Source organism: Vanellus vanellus, assembly GCF_965231255.1.
Source record: "Vanellus vanellus genome assembly, chromosome: 6".
Taxonomy (NCBI): domain Eukaryota; kingdom Metazoa; phylum Chordata; class Aves; order Charadriiformes; family Charadriidae; genus Vanellus; species Vanellus vanellus.
This window is the reverse complement of record NC_138911.1, coordinates 53,379,307-53,396,714: the sequence shown is the minus strand read 5'-3', so window position 1 is coordinate 53,396,714 and position 17,408 is coordinate 53,379,307. Positions and strand designations below refer to the sequence as shown.

General features: G+C 36.5%; 1 protein-coding gene across 3 annotated transcripts in view; it reads left to right on the top strand.

Annotated features, from left to right (window-relative positions):
* TTC7B (tetratricopeptide repeat domain 7B) overlaps positions 1 to 17,408 on the top strand; it is a gene marked incomplete at its 5' end in the record, with an annotated part of 153,719 nt that overhangs the window by 19,770 nt on the left and 116,541 nt on the right. For 2 of the 3 annotated variants that reach the window (XM_082485834.1, XM_082485833.1), the window contains 3 exons: positions 1,606 to 1,760; positions 2,898 to 3,066; positions 16,028 to 16,158. In XM_082485834.1, coding sequence (XP_082341960.1) covers positions 1,606 to 1,760; positions 2,898 to 3,066; positions 16,028 to 16,158 — 455 coding nt within the window. Of the gene's footprint in view, positions 1 to 1,605; positions 1,761 to 2,897; positions 3,067 to 16,027; positions 16,159 to 17,408 lie in introns of those variants that run through there. The other variant, XM_082485835.1, reaches the window with a different exon arrangement.

Below are 17,408 nucleotides of genomic sequence, written 5' to 3'. Positions count from 1 at the left end.
CTTCAGGTTATTTGGTGTTGTCTGATCTAGAGATGAGATCAGTATAGCTGAAGTATCAGGAGGAACTTTGGTGGGCAAAGGAGTGGAACTGTTACTGCAAATTTCAGATTGATGAATTTGACAACCATGGTCTGAAAGTCAGAAAATTAGGCAGACTGGTAACCAGGCTGCATCTGTGGCATCATGGCTTGTCTTCATCTGGATGCTGACATCTTTCCTGTCTGCAGTAGTGTTTAAACAGTAAAATGTGAGTGAATGGTAATTGAGAACAAATAAATGTCCAGATTACTGTGGATATCTTTCCCAGAACACCAAATAAAAAAACATTAATGGAAAAATAAGCACTGCCTTGATGCTTTTGCTATTTGTCTGGTCTCTTAAATTCTCTCTTGAAGAAACTGTGGTTTAAGAATCAGCAGTTAGCTGGAGGTTTTAAGGAAAAAAAATCTAGGTTTTTGTCTTTCTACTTGATAGGACATACTACAGGACAGCACTTGTCCTTATAGCTTACTGTATAATGGCATTGTGCATGGGTCATATACTAGTCCAACTGACACGAGACTGAAATTTGCTGTACTTAAAAGGTGAGATAATGCTGATGCATTTACACTTCCTGCGGGAAAGCTTTTCCTCCACAGTAACACTGAGTTCTGCAGTCTTTCTGTCCCATCCCATAGCCTCTAAGGGCAGTGCTAAGGGTTATAGGGCAGTAAGCGTTTTTTTGATTGTTAGCTTTTTGCCTTTCCCCTTTTGGAATCTGTTTTATTTATTGTTAGTTCAATTTTGGGTTATTCAGATGTTGTTTGCAAGACATGACCTGGTGTTTTCAAGTCCCAGAGAGTGAGGTGATGACTTTTACAGCTCTCTTCTCACTAGAGGAACTACTCAATGCATTTCAGTAAAATAAGCTTAGTGGTTCTGGGCAAGGGCAAGGTAGAGGATGACTAGTTTATTGAATTTCGGCAAATCTGCTAGTTGAAGCTTTGCTGGGCAGCCGGGTATTATGTTCTACTTTCATGTCTGAGAAGGGGTGGTAATCCTCCTAAGAAAAGAGGAGAGATGAGAAATGGACTTTCATGCTTGGGACTTGGGATGGCTGAAGTCTTAATAAGATTAGAGTGATACCTACAGCCGAGAAATGGGTGGTGATGAAAGACATCATGAGGGACATGTAACTTAAAACTGGTTGTGTAAATTAATCCACTGTCAGTATTGATATTTGAAACTAGAACAGGCTTTTTGTGAAACACACACTTTTTCTTTTTTTTTTTGTAAAGCGAATATCAGAAGTGTATCCTGTCATGTTCAGAAAGCTAAATAAGGCTTTTGAATCAAGTATTGCTTTTTAAGGAGGAAGGGGAGAATACTGACTTTAGGTTAACATTCTGATTCACTATAGCTTGGAACACAGGATTCTTGATTCTACAATGAATCAGGCAGGTAAAAGATAAATTAAAAAATAATGATTTGTGTTAAATCTAAATACTTGACACTGTGTTTGTTTTGGTTAGTTTGTATTTAAAATTCAAGCAATGGCTGCCTCCACTGAAATGTTAGTGAAATAAAATGATTTCTAATATTTCATGTGTTTGGTTTTATTTACAGATGACATGGCAGAACTTCTTCTTGGGGAGTCCAAACTAGAACAATTTTTGAAGGAAAATGCTCTTAAACAGAGTAGTAGTCCACGGGGCCCACGGCCAAAGCTGACTGAGGTCAGGAAACATCTCACGGCAGCGCTTGATAGGGGAAACCTAAAGGTACGTTAAGTCACTCAGAGCAAGAATTAAAAAAGCTGAAATTGACTGGACTATTCTGCTGATCATGGAGAAAAACGTGGAGAGCGCTTGTGTGGTGGTCTATTATCATAGCTATTTCCAGAACATCATCAGCGCTATGCTATTTCATGGCTCTTTGTTTCTTTATGGATTTTTATTTGGATAAATTACTCAAATTGTCTTTCATTAGAAGAATAAGAAAATTGTCATGGACTTCTGGGATGCTTAGATGAAGTACTTACAACCTGTTTTGTGGAAGTTTTTCTTGGAGTATATAACTATATAGTGCATTAAATAAAATTGTTAAAAAATACAAAATACCTTACAAATTTCTGTAATGGTCTCTTAAGTATTCAGGAAAGGTTCCTTAAATTATGTTTGCAGGTGTGGAAAGTGAGGTTAATGCTTGAGAGCATTTTCTGTCATAACCTTTTGATGTTCTTAACCGTTCTGAACCTTCTTTTACTGAACTATTGTTGCAACTACTACATCAGCATATCTTTTCAGTACTTAATGTCCATCTTTTGAGAGATCAAAAGGACCTTGTTTTACAGTCATCTGTAATGTCTTGTTTCCTGTGATTTGTGGGAATATTAATTTCTATTCCTTTTCTTTCTTCATCCTTCCATGAATCCTTTTTTCAAGTCGTTTCTTCTGCTCTGATACTTTGAAATTGTGTGAATTAAGTATGTAGGCTGTGGAACACATATCATTAAGTTTTGCTGCTATGTGATTTTCAACTGAGCTGGTGGTGGTAGAAGAAAGTCATTGAAAGGGGTGTAATGATAGGCTGCCTTTAAATAGTTTTGTCCTCTGGCAAAGCTGGATTCTGACTGAGGTATTTCTGGTGTATGTGTAAGTAAATATGTGAAGATAAAAAACGACTGGTAATGCTTTTCCGTAGCTTCGTGGCGTGAGGTTTTGTGGATTCACCCCCTACTGCAAGCTTCCCAAATGCTACATCAAGACAGAATTTTGAGGTTTGTTGCTCTGTTACAAGAAATATCCTGAGGGTTTCTACAGCGAATATGCAGAAAACAGGCCAAATAATTCTCAGAAAGAATTAGGTGTATTTTCTCAGGGGAAAAAAACACCCTTTCTTATTCCTTTTCTTTCTAGCCAGAATTTCTACAAGAAGCTAACCTAATTATGGCCAAGTTAAACTATGTGGAAGGTGATTACAAAGAAGCTCTGAACACATACGCCAGAGTTGGAGTCGATGACCTGCAGCTTGCTGCAGTGCCACCGTATAGGCTGCGGATGATAGCTGAAGCGTATTCCACTAAAGGTAAGATTGCTCTTCCAGTATAATAATGTGGAAATAGTTCTTAAAAAGTTAATTCATAACTTTTCTGAAGTCAAAGAATTTTTTGGCTTGCATATCAACACAATGGTGGAGTACCACATTTTTACATAAAATAAGAGGATGGCTTTGCTCCTTTAAATTATTCAGTTTGTGCAAGGTTGACAAGACTTTTACCTCAATATTATAACTGTGATGTCACCCAATCACATTTTTTGATGTGTGTATTTAAAAGGCCTTCCATATGTAAATGTCACAATAACTGTGGCTAGGTACTAGAAGCATTATCACTTTTGCTGAATGTTAAAGAGTTACAAAAGAAGTGCAGTTTTGCAGTCACTGTGGACAGAATTGGAGAACCTTGATTCACCATGATGCCTTGTACTGGATGTTAAAATGCTCAACTTAAGCTAAATTGCTTAACTAAATTAATACTTAATTGAGGAAAATAGTAAAAAAAATTGTAAAATGACTTAAAGCAATGCATTCATTGCACAGTTTTATTTTTCAATTTTCTTACCTGAATATTTTTCTTTTTAAGAGTTCAGAACATGAAGTTAATTTAAACATGTTTTTTTATTAGTCTAGTAGTAAAAATTGTAATGCTGGCCTTGTGTCTTAAGGTGGCAGTGCCACTTCAGTTTAGAAAATTCATTAATAGACTGTAAGCTGGGTCAGTGTGTTGAGGAAAGTGGCAGTTTGTATGCTGTAGCTTTATTAGAATTTACTGTGTCTAAATGTTTGCTTTGCTGTGTTTAAGCTTGTGTTTGATGTGCATATGTACTTTTTGTTATGGCAAGAGGAGTGTCAAAGTCAGCAAACACAATTTATGAGAGACTTAAATAGCATTCACTGACAACTGGTCAAGGATTGTTTCTAACATTAGTCTTGGAAGAGAGTGACTGTTTTCCACCAACGCAGTTCTCTAGTAAACGTTATAATGACAAGCGTGAACCAACCTCTGTAGAGATGTCAAGGAATAAGAGAACTAACTGGTAGCAGAGATAAAAGGATGCTTCCTAAATCTGGGCAATATTTAGATTAAAGCGGGAAGGGAGTACATGGGAAGTTCTTATACGTGATGTAAATCTGCCAGATTCTCTCATACAGCATCTGTGGGGGCTTTTTGGCAATGTCTGGTATGGGTAGACTTCCACTTAGTGTTGTGGTTTTTCAGTTGTGTTGTTTGTTTTTGGTTTGTTTGGTGGTGTTTTTTTTAATCTATGAGGATGTCTGTTGAGTTTGTCATATTCTTTCCATGAAAATGCAATGTTGGACTTGATCAGCTTTAAGCACCTAAATTTGCTTGTATCTTCAAAGAATCCCAGTAATTTAACTGAATCTTTTTCCCAGAGCTCAGCTCTTCTGGATGTTTTATTTGACCTCATAAGGATATATAACAATTGAAACATAAAGGCATCAATTTTGCAGAAAAGATTAGCATTATTAACTTTAATGTAAAAAAATTTATTAGAAAATATTAAAATATGTATCTTTTTTTACCCTGGAATGTTTTGTAGGCTCACCTTATTTAAAAAAAAAAAAAAAAGAGAAAAGAAAACCAGCATGTCTTCTGCCTAGACATGGTGGGTTTTTTTTTGCTTCTGATTTCAAATTTTATACTTAAACATTGAAATCTGTCATATCAAGCCTGATTTAATCTTGATCAGACTTCATTAGTTTGGTCACTTTTACTGGGTGACTGGCTGCCAGTTTACCTGAGAAAACTGAGCAAACTATTGCAGTTTTGTTGTTCTGTTCATGTTCAGAATAATCTTTTTTTTTTTGCTACTATGTTTTCAGTTTGAATGGTACCTTAGTAAAAGTTAATATCCCTTCTTCCTGTGGTAGCAGGTTGCAAGAATATCATCTTCTGTGTGTTCTAGAATGAGGGAGAAGTCACAGACCAGTCTTAAATTTAGTATTCAAAGTCTAGATAAGTTTAGAGTAATTGACAGCTTAATAGCATATGTTTCTCCCCATCAGTGTACATTTATTTCTCACTATCTTCCCACCCGCCCTGGAAATGACTCTTTCTCCTTGTAAGAGTGGACTACAAAACTTTTCAGTCTGAATTCAGACTCTTCAGAAGAGATTGAGGTGGTGATTGAGGCTTGTAGGTATTACCCAACTAAATACAAGTTATTCTTACAGGGATTTTGTGCTTCACTGGGATTTGTATTTCTGCTTGCAAGTTCAAGGATAACCTGATTATATAAAGATAAAACTCTTCTGAGTATTTGGATTTTATTTCTTTGGCAGTTGTGAGCATAGCACCATGTTATTAAGCAACGAGGGACAGTCTGTGCTGCCTGTTAGCAAGCATCAGCCCAGCTGCACCGTTCAGTGTGGCAACCTGCACAGAGGCAGTTAAAGATACCTGTTTTAGTTGCCTCATTTCAATCCAGTTTGGGGCAGATCCAGTTCCAGTGGATTTGCGGTCTTGTATGCTATTGTGTAGTGGTCTGATACTGATGTGCTTATCTCTGATAAAGACATAGGGCAGATAACTAATGGTAGTTTTTAATTGCCTTAAAATTTTTTTCCTTACTTAAAGTGTGACCACCTCTAAGTGCTTACCTTCTCATTTTGAGGTTTCATTCTGTAACCTCAGAGGTGATAGATTGAGTGGGATGCTTCAGGTGACATGTTTCTTCTACGGTTGTTACAGGGTACTTAAATGAGCATGTTATGCTGTAACCCTAGACATTTAATAGTTCACAGCAAGGCCTTAGAAAGGACCTGCTTTTGCATATGTCCCATCTTACTCTTGCTTGTGGAACATAAAGTATGTCTTTCTGGTCTTCATAGCAAAGGAAGATTCAGCATGTGTGTATGGATGCAACGGAGTGCAAAAATGGGTCCAAGGTCAGGTTCAAGCTAAATTTTGCTGAAGTTTTATCTACTGATGGCTAGAAAGAAGGGGAAGAGGAACAGTGGTAGTGACAATTGTGGGGAGAGGAAGTGAAATCGGAACACACCAGGGGAAGTGAGATCCCTAAATGCTTGCTCAACTGTGGAGGGTGTGTGTGTGTCTTTATATATGTGTATATGCACATATGAAAATCTATATCTGTATGTATTTATGTTGTTAGAAAGTAAGATGTGATAAAAATCAAAAGAGGAAAGTTCTTATGGCCTCTTCAGACTCTCCAGAGTGTGTCCGAATGCATTATTCATCGAGGTTGTTTGTAAACCTTAATGCAAGATTACAATAGGCTGCATTACAATTCTTTATTACAATAGTCCAGAACATGAAATTTACTGTCTTTGCATCCCCACAGTCTTCAGCTTGGAATGACTGTCATTAAACCAAAGAACTAAAGCCATCTGTGCCCTGCAGTGCACTCACAAAGGGGGTACTCAATTTTTTTACTACAGAAATGATTAAATGCATATATATCTTTAAAAGAATGCTTTTAAGTCTCTGTGCTGCTTATGGCTTTAGCTGAGGACAGCATATTTAGAAGAATATAAGTGAGAGGCATAATATGGAATGATAGCAAGACAAGCAAAGGATTCAAAAGCTCTCAAACCCAGCAAGGAAGATTAAATGATTGTTATTCTTTTCTTGGAAATGTCTAGTTATTGAAATGCTGCTTCGAATCTTCGAAAGAAAGCTTCTTGATAGATTTGTCAAAATGCAACATTATTAAACTTCAACAAAATTCTAAGAATAATCCTATCAAATTACCTTTGGAATCTTTTCCATTTCCTTTACATGTGGCTCTTTACCAGCCTGTGATGTGCGGGGAGACACAGGGCCTCAGTGTCCGAGCAGTGCCGGAAAGTGGTTCTTGTCTGTCGCTCCTCTTAGGGAAAATGTTCAAAGTTGTTACTCTGATGATAAAGGAAGTGCTGTATTTCATCAGATCGAATATAATGGTGAGGAAAAAAAAAAAAGGTTTGGAAAGATATTCAAGGAACAGGACAAGTTGTTTGGTTTTGGGGTTTTTTTCTTGCTTCTGGTGACAAAAGCTGCTGCTAGTAGTGATGTCTTATGCCATGTCTTGACTAGAAGAAGGTGTAAGAGTGGTCTGATGAAAAGTCGTCTGCTGCTGTGTCCATTAAAAAAGCGGAGAGTATACTAGCCATATGAATATGCATGAGACAAAGCCTCAGAAGCTTGATTAGCATAGGTCAGGACTCAGCGCTGTTTAGAGATCCCTCATGCAAAAGTTGCGAGGAGGTAGCTGGCCCACAGTATGCTGAATGTAGTGTAATTCTGATGTTTTCTGCCTTTCTTCACCATTTCCTCAAATACACAAGTTAAAAACTGAAGTGTGGTGGAGGACGGTCTTCTTTTATGTGGCTAACTTCATGGACAGGCATACTTTTTTCACCTTACACTGATTTTGTTTGTGTGCGTGCCAATAGAATATGGTTCTGGATTAGATCTAGTGTTTTCTTTGCTTTAAGAAAAGAGCTGATATTGGTGCTGTGCTTCTGAGTAATGACTCCGTATGTGTATGTAGAAGGTGTTGTGTAGGATAGAGTATTAATAAAATCATAGTTTTGATATTAAATACAGAATTTTCTTAGATTCAAAGACTTGAAGAAATTGAGTGGGGCAATTTTAAAATGTCATATAAAACATAAAAATGTTGGAGCTTTTCAAATCAAAGTATTTGCAAAAACATGAGAATGCTTATTTGGATCTGTTGGTTATTTTCCCTACATCTGCTTGTAGTTATATTTGACATGAAAGTGGAGGAGAAGCATCTGAAAACAGTTTTCTGTAGTGAAATGTTTATGCTTGGAGGTGCCACTTTATTTCAAAAGGGTGTGATGAGAGAAAGAAAAATGGGTCTAGAAGAAGGACATTATTGAGGAGATGGGCAGGTGTGCACTACTGTGCTGTGGCAGAGTGTTAGCCTGAAAGGAAGCGTGTGAATGTTTCTGAAACTGGCTCCCTGAAGCTGTTGCTTTTCCTTCTTTTGTATTAGCACTTAAAGTAATAGGTCATAGGAGTGGGTCATACCTCTAATATGAAGTTTTAAGAAGCAGTACAGAAAAAAGCAGTTTCTTTTTCTTCTGCCCCAGGTGTAGCTTGACCATCGGTACTAGTTGTTAGAACTGTCTTATGCAGCAGGAGCAAAGTTAAGAAGTGAGGCTGGGAGAGGGAGGAGGAAGGAAGGACAGTCATGAGCTTGTGGTGGCAAGTCTTGGCTCAAAGTGAAATGTAGAGGGGTTTTGCCCACTTCTGGCTGCATTACATACTTGATATTTAAGTATCTGCTTAGGCTACCTTCTGATAAGGTTCCCTTGTTACAAGAGGTCAATTTTTACTCCATTTGTTTACTTTCTTCACTAGATCGGTTTAATTGGCAATGCTCAATTCTGAAACAGAGGAAGATCTTGACTTATGAAGAATTGAAATAAGACAAGTTATGTATCCATAAAGAAGTAGTTAAAGACTGTATATGTATGACTTTTTTTTTTCCCCTCTCTTTCACGTTAGGCTTGTGTAGCTAGCTCCAACTTTTCCTAATCCCTTCTCCTGCGAGACCAACGGGAAAAAAATCTGTATATTACCATACAGAAGCATATATTTAGAACCCATTTTAATAATGGCTGAAGCTAATATTCTCCTAGGGATATGGCCTCTGGGAACGGGACAATTAAGTTTCTGCAAGTTTTCAGCAGTATGTGAATGAGGTAATATACTGGAAAGTGCACATAGGCATTATTCAAATACTGTGCATGGCAAAATCTCCTACGTTTCTAAGCAATTTATGTTTAAATATGGAAGCAGAGATGAAATGCGTGCACAGTGAGATATCGAGGTGTTAATTTGGGGAGGAGCAACTCGTCAGTAACTCTGAAATAACTAGTATACATTTGACTAGGAAATAACCTTATTGAAATCTTAGGTAACATGATTCTGATACTGCTGCGTAAGTCAAAAGACATAATTAAAAGAATTTATAGTACTTGGCATTACAAGTTAGGAAATCTTTCTACAAATGCTTATAGGTGAGCATAGCAATTTACAGGTCTGACATTTAAAGTCTGCAACTTTGTAAACTTGATTTTAGTGAAGAAATTGTGTTTATATTTACTATAGTGTATAGATTAGTAGATGACTCCAGGTATCTGTCAAGATGGCTGTGTTGTATTACAGTAACAAATTCTTGTTAAGTATGTGAGGGATGTCATCTGTAAGTTAGACTGTGACATTACAGGATTGTAGCCTTATTGCTGCACGCCAGTTTGTGTCTCGTATTGCCTGTTCAAATAACTGTGTTTATATTTAGATGATATATGTTGAGTAAGGTGAGACTGTCTCTAATGCTGCTGACCCATATTCAAATTTAATGTTGCATTTACCAAGTTAAATGATTGGCTATTAATTAGTTCTATTTACAGAAACACGGAAATGCTCATTAGGTTCAGTAAAGGGTCAGGTGCATGTGAATTGCTACTTTGCAGTTAGCTAAAGATGCTGCACTTACCTTTAATCATATACGATTGTAATGGGATCTTGTGTACTGCTAGCCTGTGTCAGCAGACACCGAGCAGCTCTTTATGGAAGAATGCTAAATGAAAACTGTTTTGGTGATTCTGCTGGGGATCTCTAGCCTCATTAGGCAATGGGGCAAGAACTCAAGTTCCCTCCCTCCTGCCTTGCTGTGCAAACATTGCAGCCCCTCAGCAAGCGGTTTGCAGACCATGTCTAGGAAGCCTGTGCCATAGGTACTTCAGACTTTGTTAAAGCACGTCTTTTCCCAGTTATGACTTCTGCCTTGCTGGAGCAGGGACTGGTGGGGGAACCCAGGAGTTTGTCCTGCTTTCCTCACTGCTGCTTTGAGCTCTGGTATTTGAAATCCAAACACAGAATAAAAGTAATATGCTTCTTATTAAAATAGATTTCTTTAGGACTTGAGCGTTTTGTTGGTGAGATTTTTCTTGTTCTATTTTTCTTCCAAATCTTTAGAATTTCTTCAGAGTCTTGCCTTTGACAGAGTGAGGAGAGGGAGAAAACGTTGGACCAAAATTAAAATTCAGTGATTCTGGCCTTTTTTCTCATGCCATAGGAAGAACTGGTTTCACAGTGGATCCTGGTGTTTTTTCCTCAGAGGTTGTTGTAGGAGCAATCCTGGCAATTTACAAAAAAAAACCCCACTGTGTAAATTCCATAGTTAAAGCATCTCCTTTCTCCTGAGTGAACAGCTTCCTTGATGACCACTCCATATACTGGTGTGCAGCTCTTCTGCTTTGGGAAGGGTTCATCAGAGAAATTCACTCACTCTGGGATCTACAACAATTATCAGTCCTTTTCCCAGCTTTTGTCTAGTTGGAACTCATTCAGCCCCTCTAGAAGGTGTTTGTCTGTCAAAGGGCTGTACAGTAAAGCAAGAATTAGCTGGCACATAGTTCTTAAGAAAAAGTGCATATGTGAAAATACTGGTCTCTTCTGTTTAAAAATATTGTGAAAGTCAATTTTGTACTCTTAAGAAAATACAAAGATTTTAATGTCATTACATTTGGAGGAAAAATGTGACAAATCATTTCACAACAGTTATCTCGGATAATATTACAAGAAATACCAAAATATTGTTATGGTTTTATTGACTGCTTGGGTTAATAAGTAGGTGTCTGCTTCAGAAGAGAGATGAGCGTTCCTGTTATTTTTTTCTTTTCTCTTTTTAACTGTGAGAAACTTCAAGGCGCTTAGAAGCACTAGCATAACCGTGGCGTAAGAAAAGATGTACTAATGAAATGACATTGCAGGATAAGCATACGTGATAAAATGCTGTCTTCAACTCTGGAAGGTTGTGCTTATGTTGCTCTGGGTGCTGTCTAGAATGGAATTTAATTCTCTGTAAGTAGTCTGTGTTTAAAAGAGTGGCTAGCCAGAGCAGCTTCCCTTAAATTCAAGTATGCTGAGAGAAGGGGGGTATTGACCTTCTTTCTGATGCCTTTTCTGGAAAGCCAATTGGGTATGAAACTAGCCATAGAGCAGATCCTGCATCCTGACAGTTGTTGGAAACTTTTTCCCCTGTGTCTTGGCATGGACAAATGGACAATACAAAGTACTTGAAAAATCAGAGAAATGAATTGTTTATGTTTCCTTAGATTGTCTAAAGAAATAGGTAATTCCTACTAAGACAGTGTATCTGCAGTAACTGCGACACTAAGAGGTAGTTTATTATAAATATATTTCCCTATTCTCTATTCTTACTCTTCCTTCTTCCCTTTATAATAATTATGTTACAAATACCAGTAGGGAATTGAAGAGGAAGAAAATTCATGCTCTGCTTTCTAAAATAACGCTGCAAGCAAGTCACAGTCTTTGACTGAGGACTTCTAGAAATAAGTCTGTCCCTTCAGTGAGATTAGCAGTGTTTGTTCTAAGCTCAGAAATAAACTGCGGGAGTTCCTCGATAGCAGTAACTTGGATTTTTTCCGTTCCTCTTTTAAAATTACTAATAAATGTTTGCCATAGTCTATGTAATTGTTTGTTCTAAATATATAAGCTAAATATTAAGTTTATTTAAAAGGAGAGGAAAGGTTTTTTTATGTTTACAGCAGCTGGATCACTTAGTAGTACTGGTTTGCATATCTTATAGGGAGGAGCAAGTGCTGCATACTCAAACACACTTGGATTTTATATGTCCATTTAATGAAAACAGGAGGCAAACCCAGAAATCTTTATTTATTGATGTGACTCTCTCTCTTTCAAAAGCATGTTTATTTAGTGGTCTGGGTGGTAGGAGTACTTCGTAAAGATCTGAGCTGTGCTGTGGATTCCCTTTTGTACTTCCCTTAGAGTATTTTTTGGTTTACTCTGTATAACGAAATGGGCATGTTAGTTAATCAGTCTTCCTAAAGAATTTACAAGTCTGCTTTTTTTTCTTATTTAAAGTGATTTGTAGAGGAAAAGTAATTACTGTCATTGTCCTTAGCATAAAACTCATTGGTTATCTAAGAATAAGCAAATATATTGCACAGGCACTTAAAAATTGTTAGTTTGTAACTTGTTCCTACTGAGGAGTCCTCTTTTTTGGGTAGTGTTCAGTGTGTGCATATGTAGTGGTAGGGCTGGTCTACTCTTGTATTTGTAATAAATGAAATAGTTTACTTGGCATAACATTGGTCACTGGTTTGAGACCATAGACACAAGAATGCCACTTGGAATAAGTAACAAAACTGTCTGCTGTTTGGTTTCTGAATCTTTTACAAAATACAGATAATTTGTAAGGTTTTTTAAGATTTAAAGAGAACCTTTGCAAGTTATCATGTAAATTAAATATCAGGAATACTCCTTCCTTGTCCAAATACTGTTTTTTTTTTTGCTGTTCTGTTCTTTTGACAAGCAATTTTAGTTACTTTGCAAAACATGTAAGCTTAACTAGTAAGGACTCGTATTCATTTCACTGCTTCTCACTTTCTTTTCCCTCAGGAGTCATCTTTCTTGATATCAGGACTAGATATGTATGAGATAAGTGTCTTCCCAAAATAAAACTGACCCAGTTTGTTGGAAGCTTTTACTTGAAGGTGATTTTGACTGGAAGGGCTTAAACTTAAAAGCCATGAATATCAAAGTCAACTTGTGATACCAATTGATGTGATATTCTTGAAGGCAGAATGAAACAAAATAGCCAATAAAAGTTAAATAAATCAATTGCTATGACCTTTACAACAAGCACAATAATATTTTGTAACAGTAATATGTATCTCTTTTCCGAATATCTCAAAGAAGTTTATAAACAGTTAAAGAAATTCCTGCCCTCTTGAGGGAGAATAGCAGAGATTCCTGCCTGGTGGGTGTGGGAACAAGCACAAAGGGGAGAACACACTCGTCTGAATACGTGCAAAAGCCTTCAGCACATAATTTAGGACAATATGTATTTCTTTGAAATTCACATGTTTCTCAGTTCTGTATTTTACCACTTATTCTTTTTTCGAGGGCCTAATATAATAATCCCTATTTTAATTAACTTTATATCATCTCTTAGTACTCTTACAAAGAACTGGGCAGTATATTGTGTGGTTGTTATTGCTATGCTGCTATTTATATCTATTTTAAATTAAATAATACTTTTATGTAATACATTATTTCTTAAATTTCATTTGTACTTAAGAAAAAAACTAAACAAGTAGTCTGGAGTGACTCTAATTTTAACCTGTTACAGAAATCATAATTTATTCAGGGTTTCTCTTCTAGTTGATATGTTTGAATTGTACTTATTCCTTGTGTCATCAAAACAAATAAAGTGTCCAAACCATTCTGTTAAGTGCTCATTTCAGGATAGTTCTCCAAATGAACTTCCTGCTCCAGAGAATCGCATGCTTAAAATATAGTTTCCTGGGTTGTAATAAACATACCAGAAAAAACAGTGAATACTAGTTGTATAATGAAGTTAGTCCAAGAAATAGTACGATATACTTCATCAAAGGACACTTGGAATCTTGTACTTCCCTTCTGCATTACTTAAAGTTCCTGGCAGAGCACTGAGGTACTTTCATATCTTAAAGAAAATTCTCAGCTAAAATGAGAGAATGTTCTTATAGTGAGTTTTTCAGATTAAAAAGATTATAGTTGTGGCCATAAAGTTTAAAAATAGAAATAATAAATCCAAGTCAAATCTACAAATAACCAGTTGAGTAATATGTTTCATGTAGTGGAGGATTACTGTGGGGCACTGGCTGTTCTTGTCATGGGAGAGAAGGGGTGGGAAGGAGTGATCCGCTTACCAACTATCTGGTGCTTTCAGTCATTTGACATTTTTATTGCAGCTCATTTATTGTATTTTATGGTCACCTCTAAGTCTGAGCTTGAAGGTGTTTGTGTAGGACACCGCAAACGTTCTATCCAGCCATCAGCCTTACATTTGGTTTTATCAGAGGGTCTGTTCAGGCCTACTGCAGTAGCAGGATAACTGACCTTTTTCTATAGTTTAATGTTGCTGCTTGTGGGTATATGACTTACATTTAGCAAAAAAACTTCTTGGTTATTTGCCATGTGATTGAAAAATTGAAAGAAAGCAGATTAGCGTAGGCTACTCTAGACTATTTTCAAATATAGTTAATTTTTAGAGATACGTTAGGTGAAAACTGTAACTTGTAAGAAAAGTCCAGTGTCTGTTGTACTCAGGTTTGGCAAGTTTTTAAGAGATAGACTACTTGTGTGTTTGCTGCACTTTAAGAATGTGTGGGTTTTTGAAAAGTGTATTGAATTTTATTTTGTTTTTAGCAGAGCAGTTAGTACTTAAGTCAGCATTTATCTTGACTGGGTATATAGCTAGCAAACAGAGCTGTAGCATATATCTCGTTTGTCCTGGTAAAACGGTAGATTGGAAGGTAAAGGTGGCCAACAAACTGATACAGACTTAAGGCATCCTCTAAAACCAGAAATATAGCTTGATGGCTTTTTAGACAGAGAAGTTATACTTCTACAGGGAGATACTGAAACTTAATAGATGTTTAAAAGAATCTGGAGGTCACAAATATTGCATAGCTTTGAGTTTGTCAATAAATAAACTCCAGATTCCGTGGCTGTGTCTTCCCAATTTGTTTTAGTAAGGCAACTATTGTAATTCCAATGACACATACTGTCCCCACCTTACAGTATTACTATTCTCCAAGCAGGGATTTCATACTATCTGGCATTCAACAGACATCTGCCCAATATAGAACTATGTGTTTTCTTGTTGTTTTTTAGTTTCTCCAGCAATGGATTCTCAAAAGTTTGGATGATGAATTGAGAATGTGTTCATTTAAATTCATTTTGTTTTGGTTTTTTGTTTAAAAAAAAAAAAAGTATCCCATATCAAAACCAGAAGTCTTTCATCTTCTCTGCTTAGTGCTATTGAGGCTCAAGTGGAGCTGTGTATCCAGTTTCAGCAGAGTGAGTCAAGATAGAGGTAACCAGTTGGAGAGTGTCCAGAGGAGATAAAAATGATTAGCTGTCAAAGAAGCATGAAAAGACAAATGAGTGAGAATTGACATTCTTGTTGCAAGCGTATTTCTCTCTCTCTCTCTCTCTCTCGATAAACATTGAAAACAATCTTTTGTAAAGAAAGGCATAATTTTCCTGTGAAGCAGACTAGGTGTAATTAATCTAGGGAGGGAGATCTAGACATTAGGAAAAAATACTAAATGTGAGAATAATTGAACTCTAATAATTTGCATAGGAAGGCAAGGGCATCCCTGTTGTCAGAGGCTTTTTCTTAAAAGTTAGACAAGTGTCCGGGGTTGGTTGATTCCTCGTCAGATAAATAGCTTAGTATTCTTGAGGTCCTTTCCAGCTCTTTTCTCTAATTACCTTGAAAATAACTGTAACAGAAGTGGCTTGTGTAGGAGATAGCATTGATTAATAAGAGTTGTTGGGCTTTTATTTTAGACAAGCAAAGACTTTTTTTCCTTCAAAGCACCAGATAGTGTATTTGTTAGATAAGTCCTAACAAGAAAAGACTTCTGTGCCTTGATGAGAGAGAGCTACCTCTTACTAAATCATAGAATGCTTTACAGTTGGAAAGGACCTTGAAGATCATCGAGTTCCAACCCCCCTGCCATAGACAGGGACACTTCCCACTAGACCAAATTTAAATACAATGTCTTTCTTCACACTACCTTGGTTTCTATGATCACTCTGTAAAAGTGAAGTATTCAGTAATTTAAAACTGCTATAGAAAGACACTAGGTACTTTTGTGGTAGACTGTCATAATGTCTTTTAGATCAAAATTACTTTAAAAAAATTGCTGCTTCTGGTTTTACAATTATTAAGGAGTAGCCACTGTTAGTTATTTATATATTTGTTGCTGTCTGTATCAGAGGACCATACCTTCATAAGTTTTTGGTAGGGTTTTTTCCCCTTTTGTTTCTTATCCTGACCAAAGGGGCTTAACCTGGACTATTTTTTAGGGATAGTATTATATGACATTAGTTTTTAATGCATCATTTAATTTTGTGTGGTGTTTTTTTTTTTTTTTCCACCAGGTCTCTGTCTTGAGAAGTTGCCAATTTCTTCTTCGGCTAGCAACCTCCATGTGGACCGTGAACAAGAAATTGTTACGTGCTACGAGAAGGCTGGGGATATTGCTCTTCTGTACCTTCAGGAGATAGAACGGGTAAGCGGAGATGATTTGCTTAACTGAAGAATTGCGTGGCTCATCTTTCATTGGTGCAGTGTTACAAACAGTTTGGTAACTCAACTGAAAGATGTCTAATGGTTGTTCTCTTAGGACTTCATTGCGCACTTACAATTGGACAATAAATTAGTGTGTCTTAGTGGATGTCTGGTAGCTGTCCTTCCGACTGTTCTCTCATTCTGACCTCTTAGAATATAGTGCTAGTAGTCTAAAAGGGACAGAGCTCCTCTGAACTACTATGTATATTCAAGATGCTGATCTTTGGCCTCTTGTTACGCTATCATAGTTCATTTATGAACATGGGATTATGGTGTATTTCAAACACACGTATTGGAATATGTACATATGTATATACTTACTAGCTTTTCAGATAATTCTTAAAAGTAATTCAGTACAAAATGAAGCTATGAAGACTGAAAACTGATCTTGTTGATTTTTATTTGGAGCCAATAACTTAACTGCTTTTAAATCCTCTTCATAAAACTACTTGAAGGTAAAATTCTGAAATAACATTGTACTTGTCAGCAGGACACTTGACATATCAGTGGCATGTCCAGAATAGTAACTGAAAGTGTGATTGCTTCAACTAATAGGCACAATTGTGGGACAATGAAAAAATCATCAGATATGGTAACCGGATAAACATATATTTAACATATAAATGAACTTCAGATAAATCTTAATAGTTCTATAAATTGGATCAGGACAATACTCGGACTTGATAGCCCATTTGTCATTTTTATCTCAATATATTACTCGCTGTATGTATGAAATTACAGTTGCTGTTAAAATCTGAGGTACTAGATATGTAGGAGACCCGGGTTTTATTGATAAAGGTTATATAGCTGAGCTTCTTAATGTTAGGCAAAATATAACCTACTAACAGCTCTGCAGAATATTAGGCAAGTTACTGTTTTCTCCCCCCCCCCAAGTTATGGATTATGAATTATGCAAAGTTAAAGTTAGGCTCTTTATTTGTAAAGAGTATAACACTTCATGATTTCAAAGCTTCAGGCTTGATCTGAATTTAAAGGGATACATAGGAACTTTTATTTCTTTCTCTTCTTTTCATTTCCACTGTTAACCTTGTCTTCTGGTTTTTACCACTTAGCAGAAACCCTGAAACCCTTCAAGTGTTAGAAATACTCTTTTTTTTTTTTTTTTTTTTTAATAAAATCTATGGTACCCTTTGTTTCTAGGAGTTACACACTATTGCATTTTATTTAGAT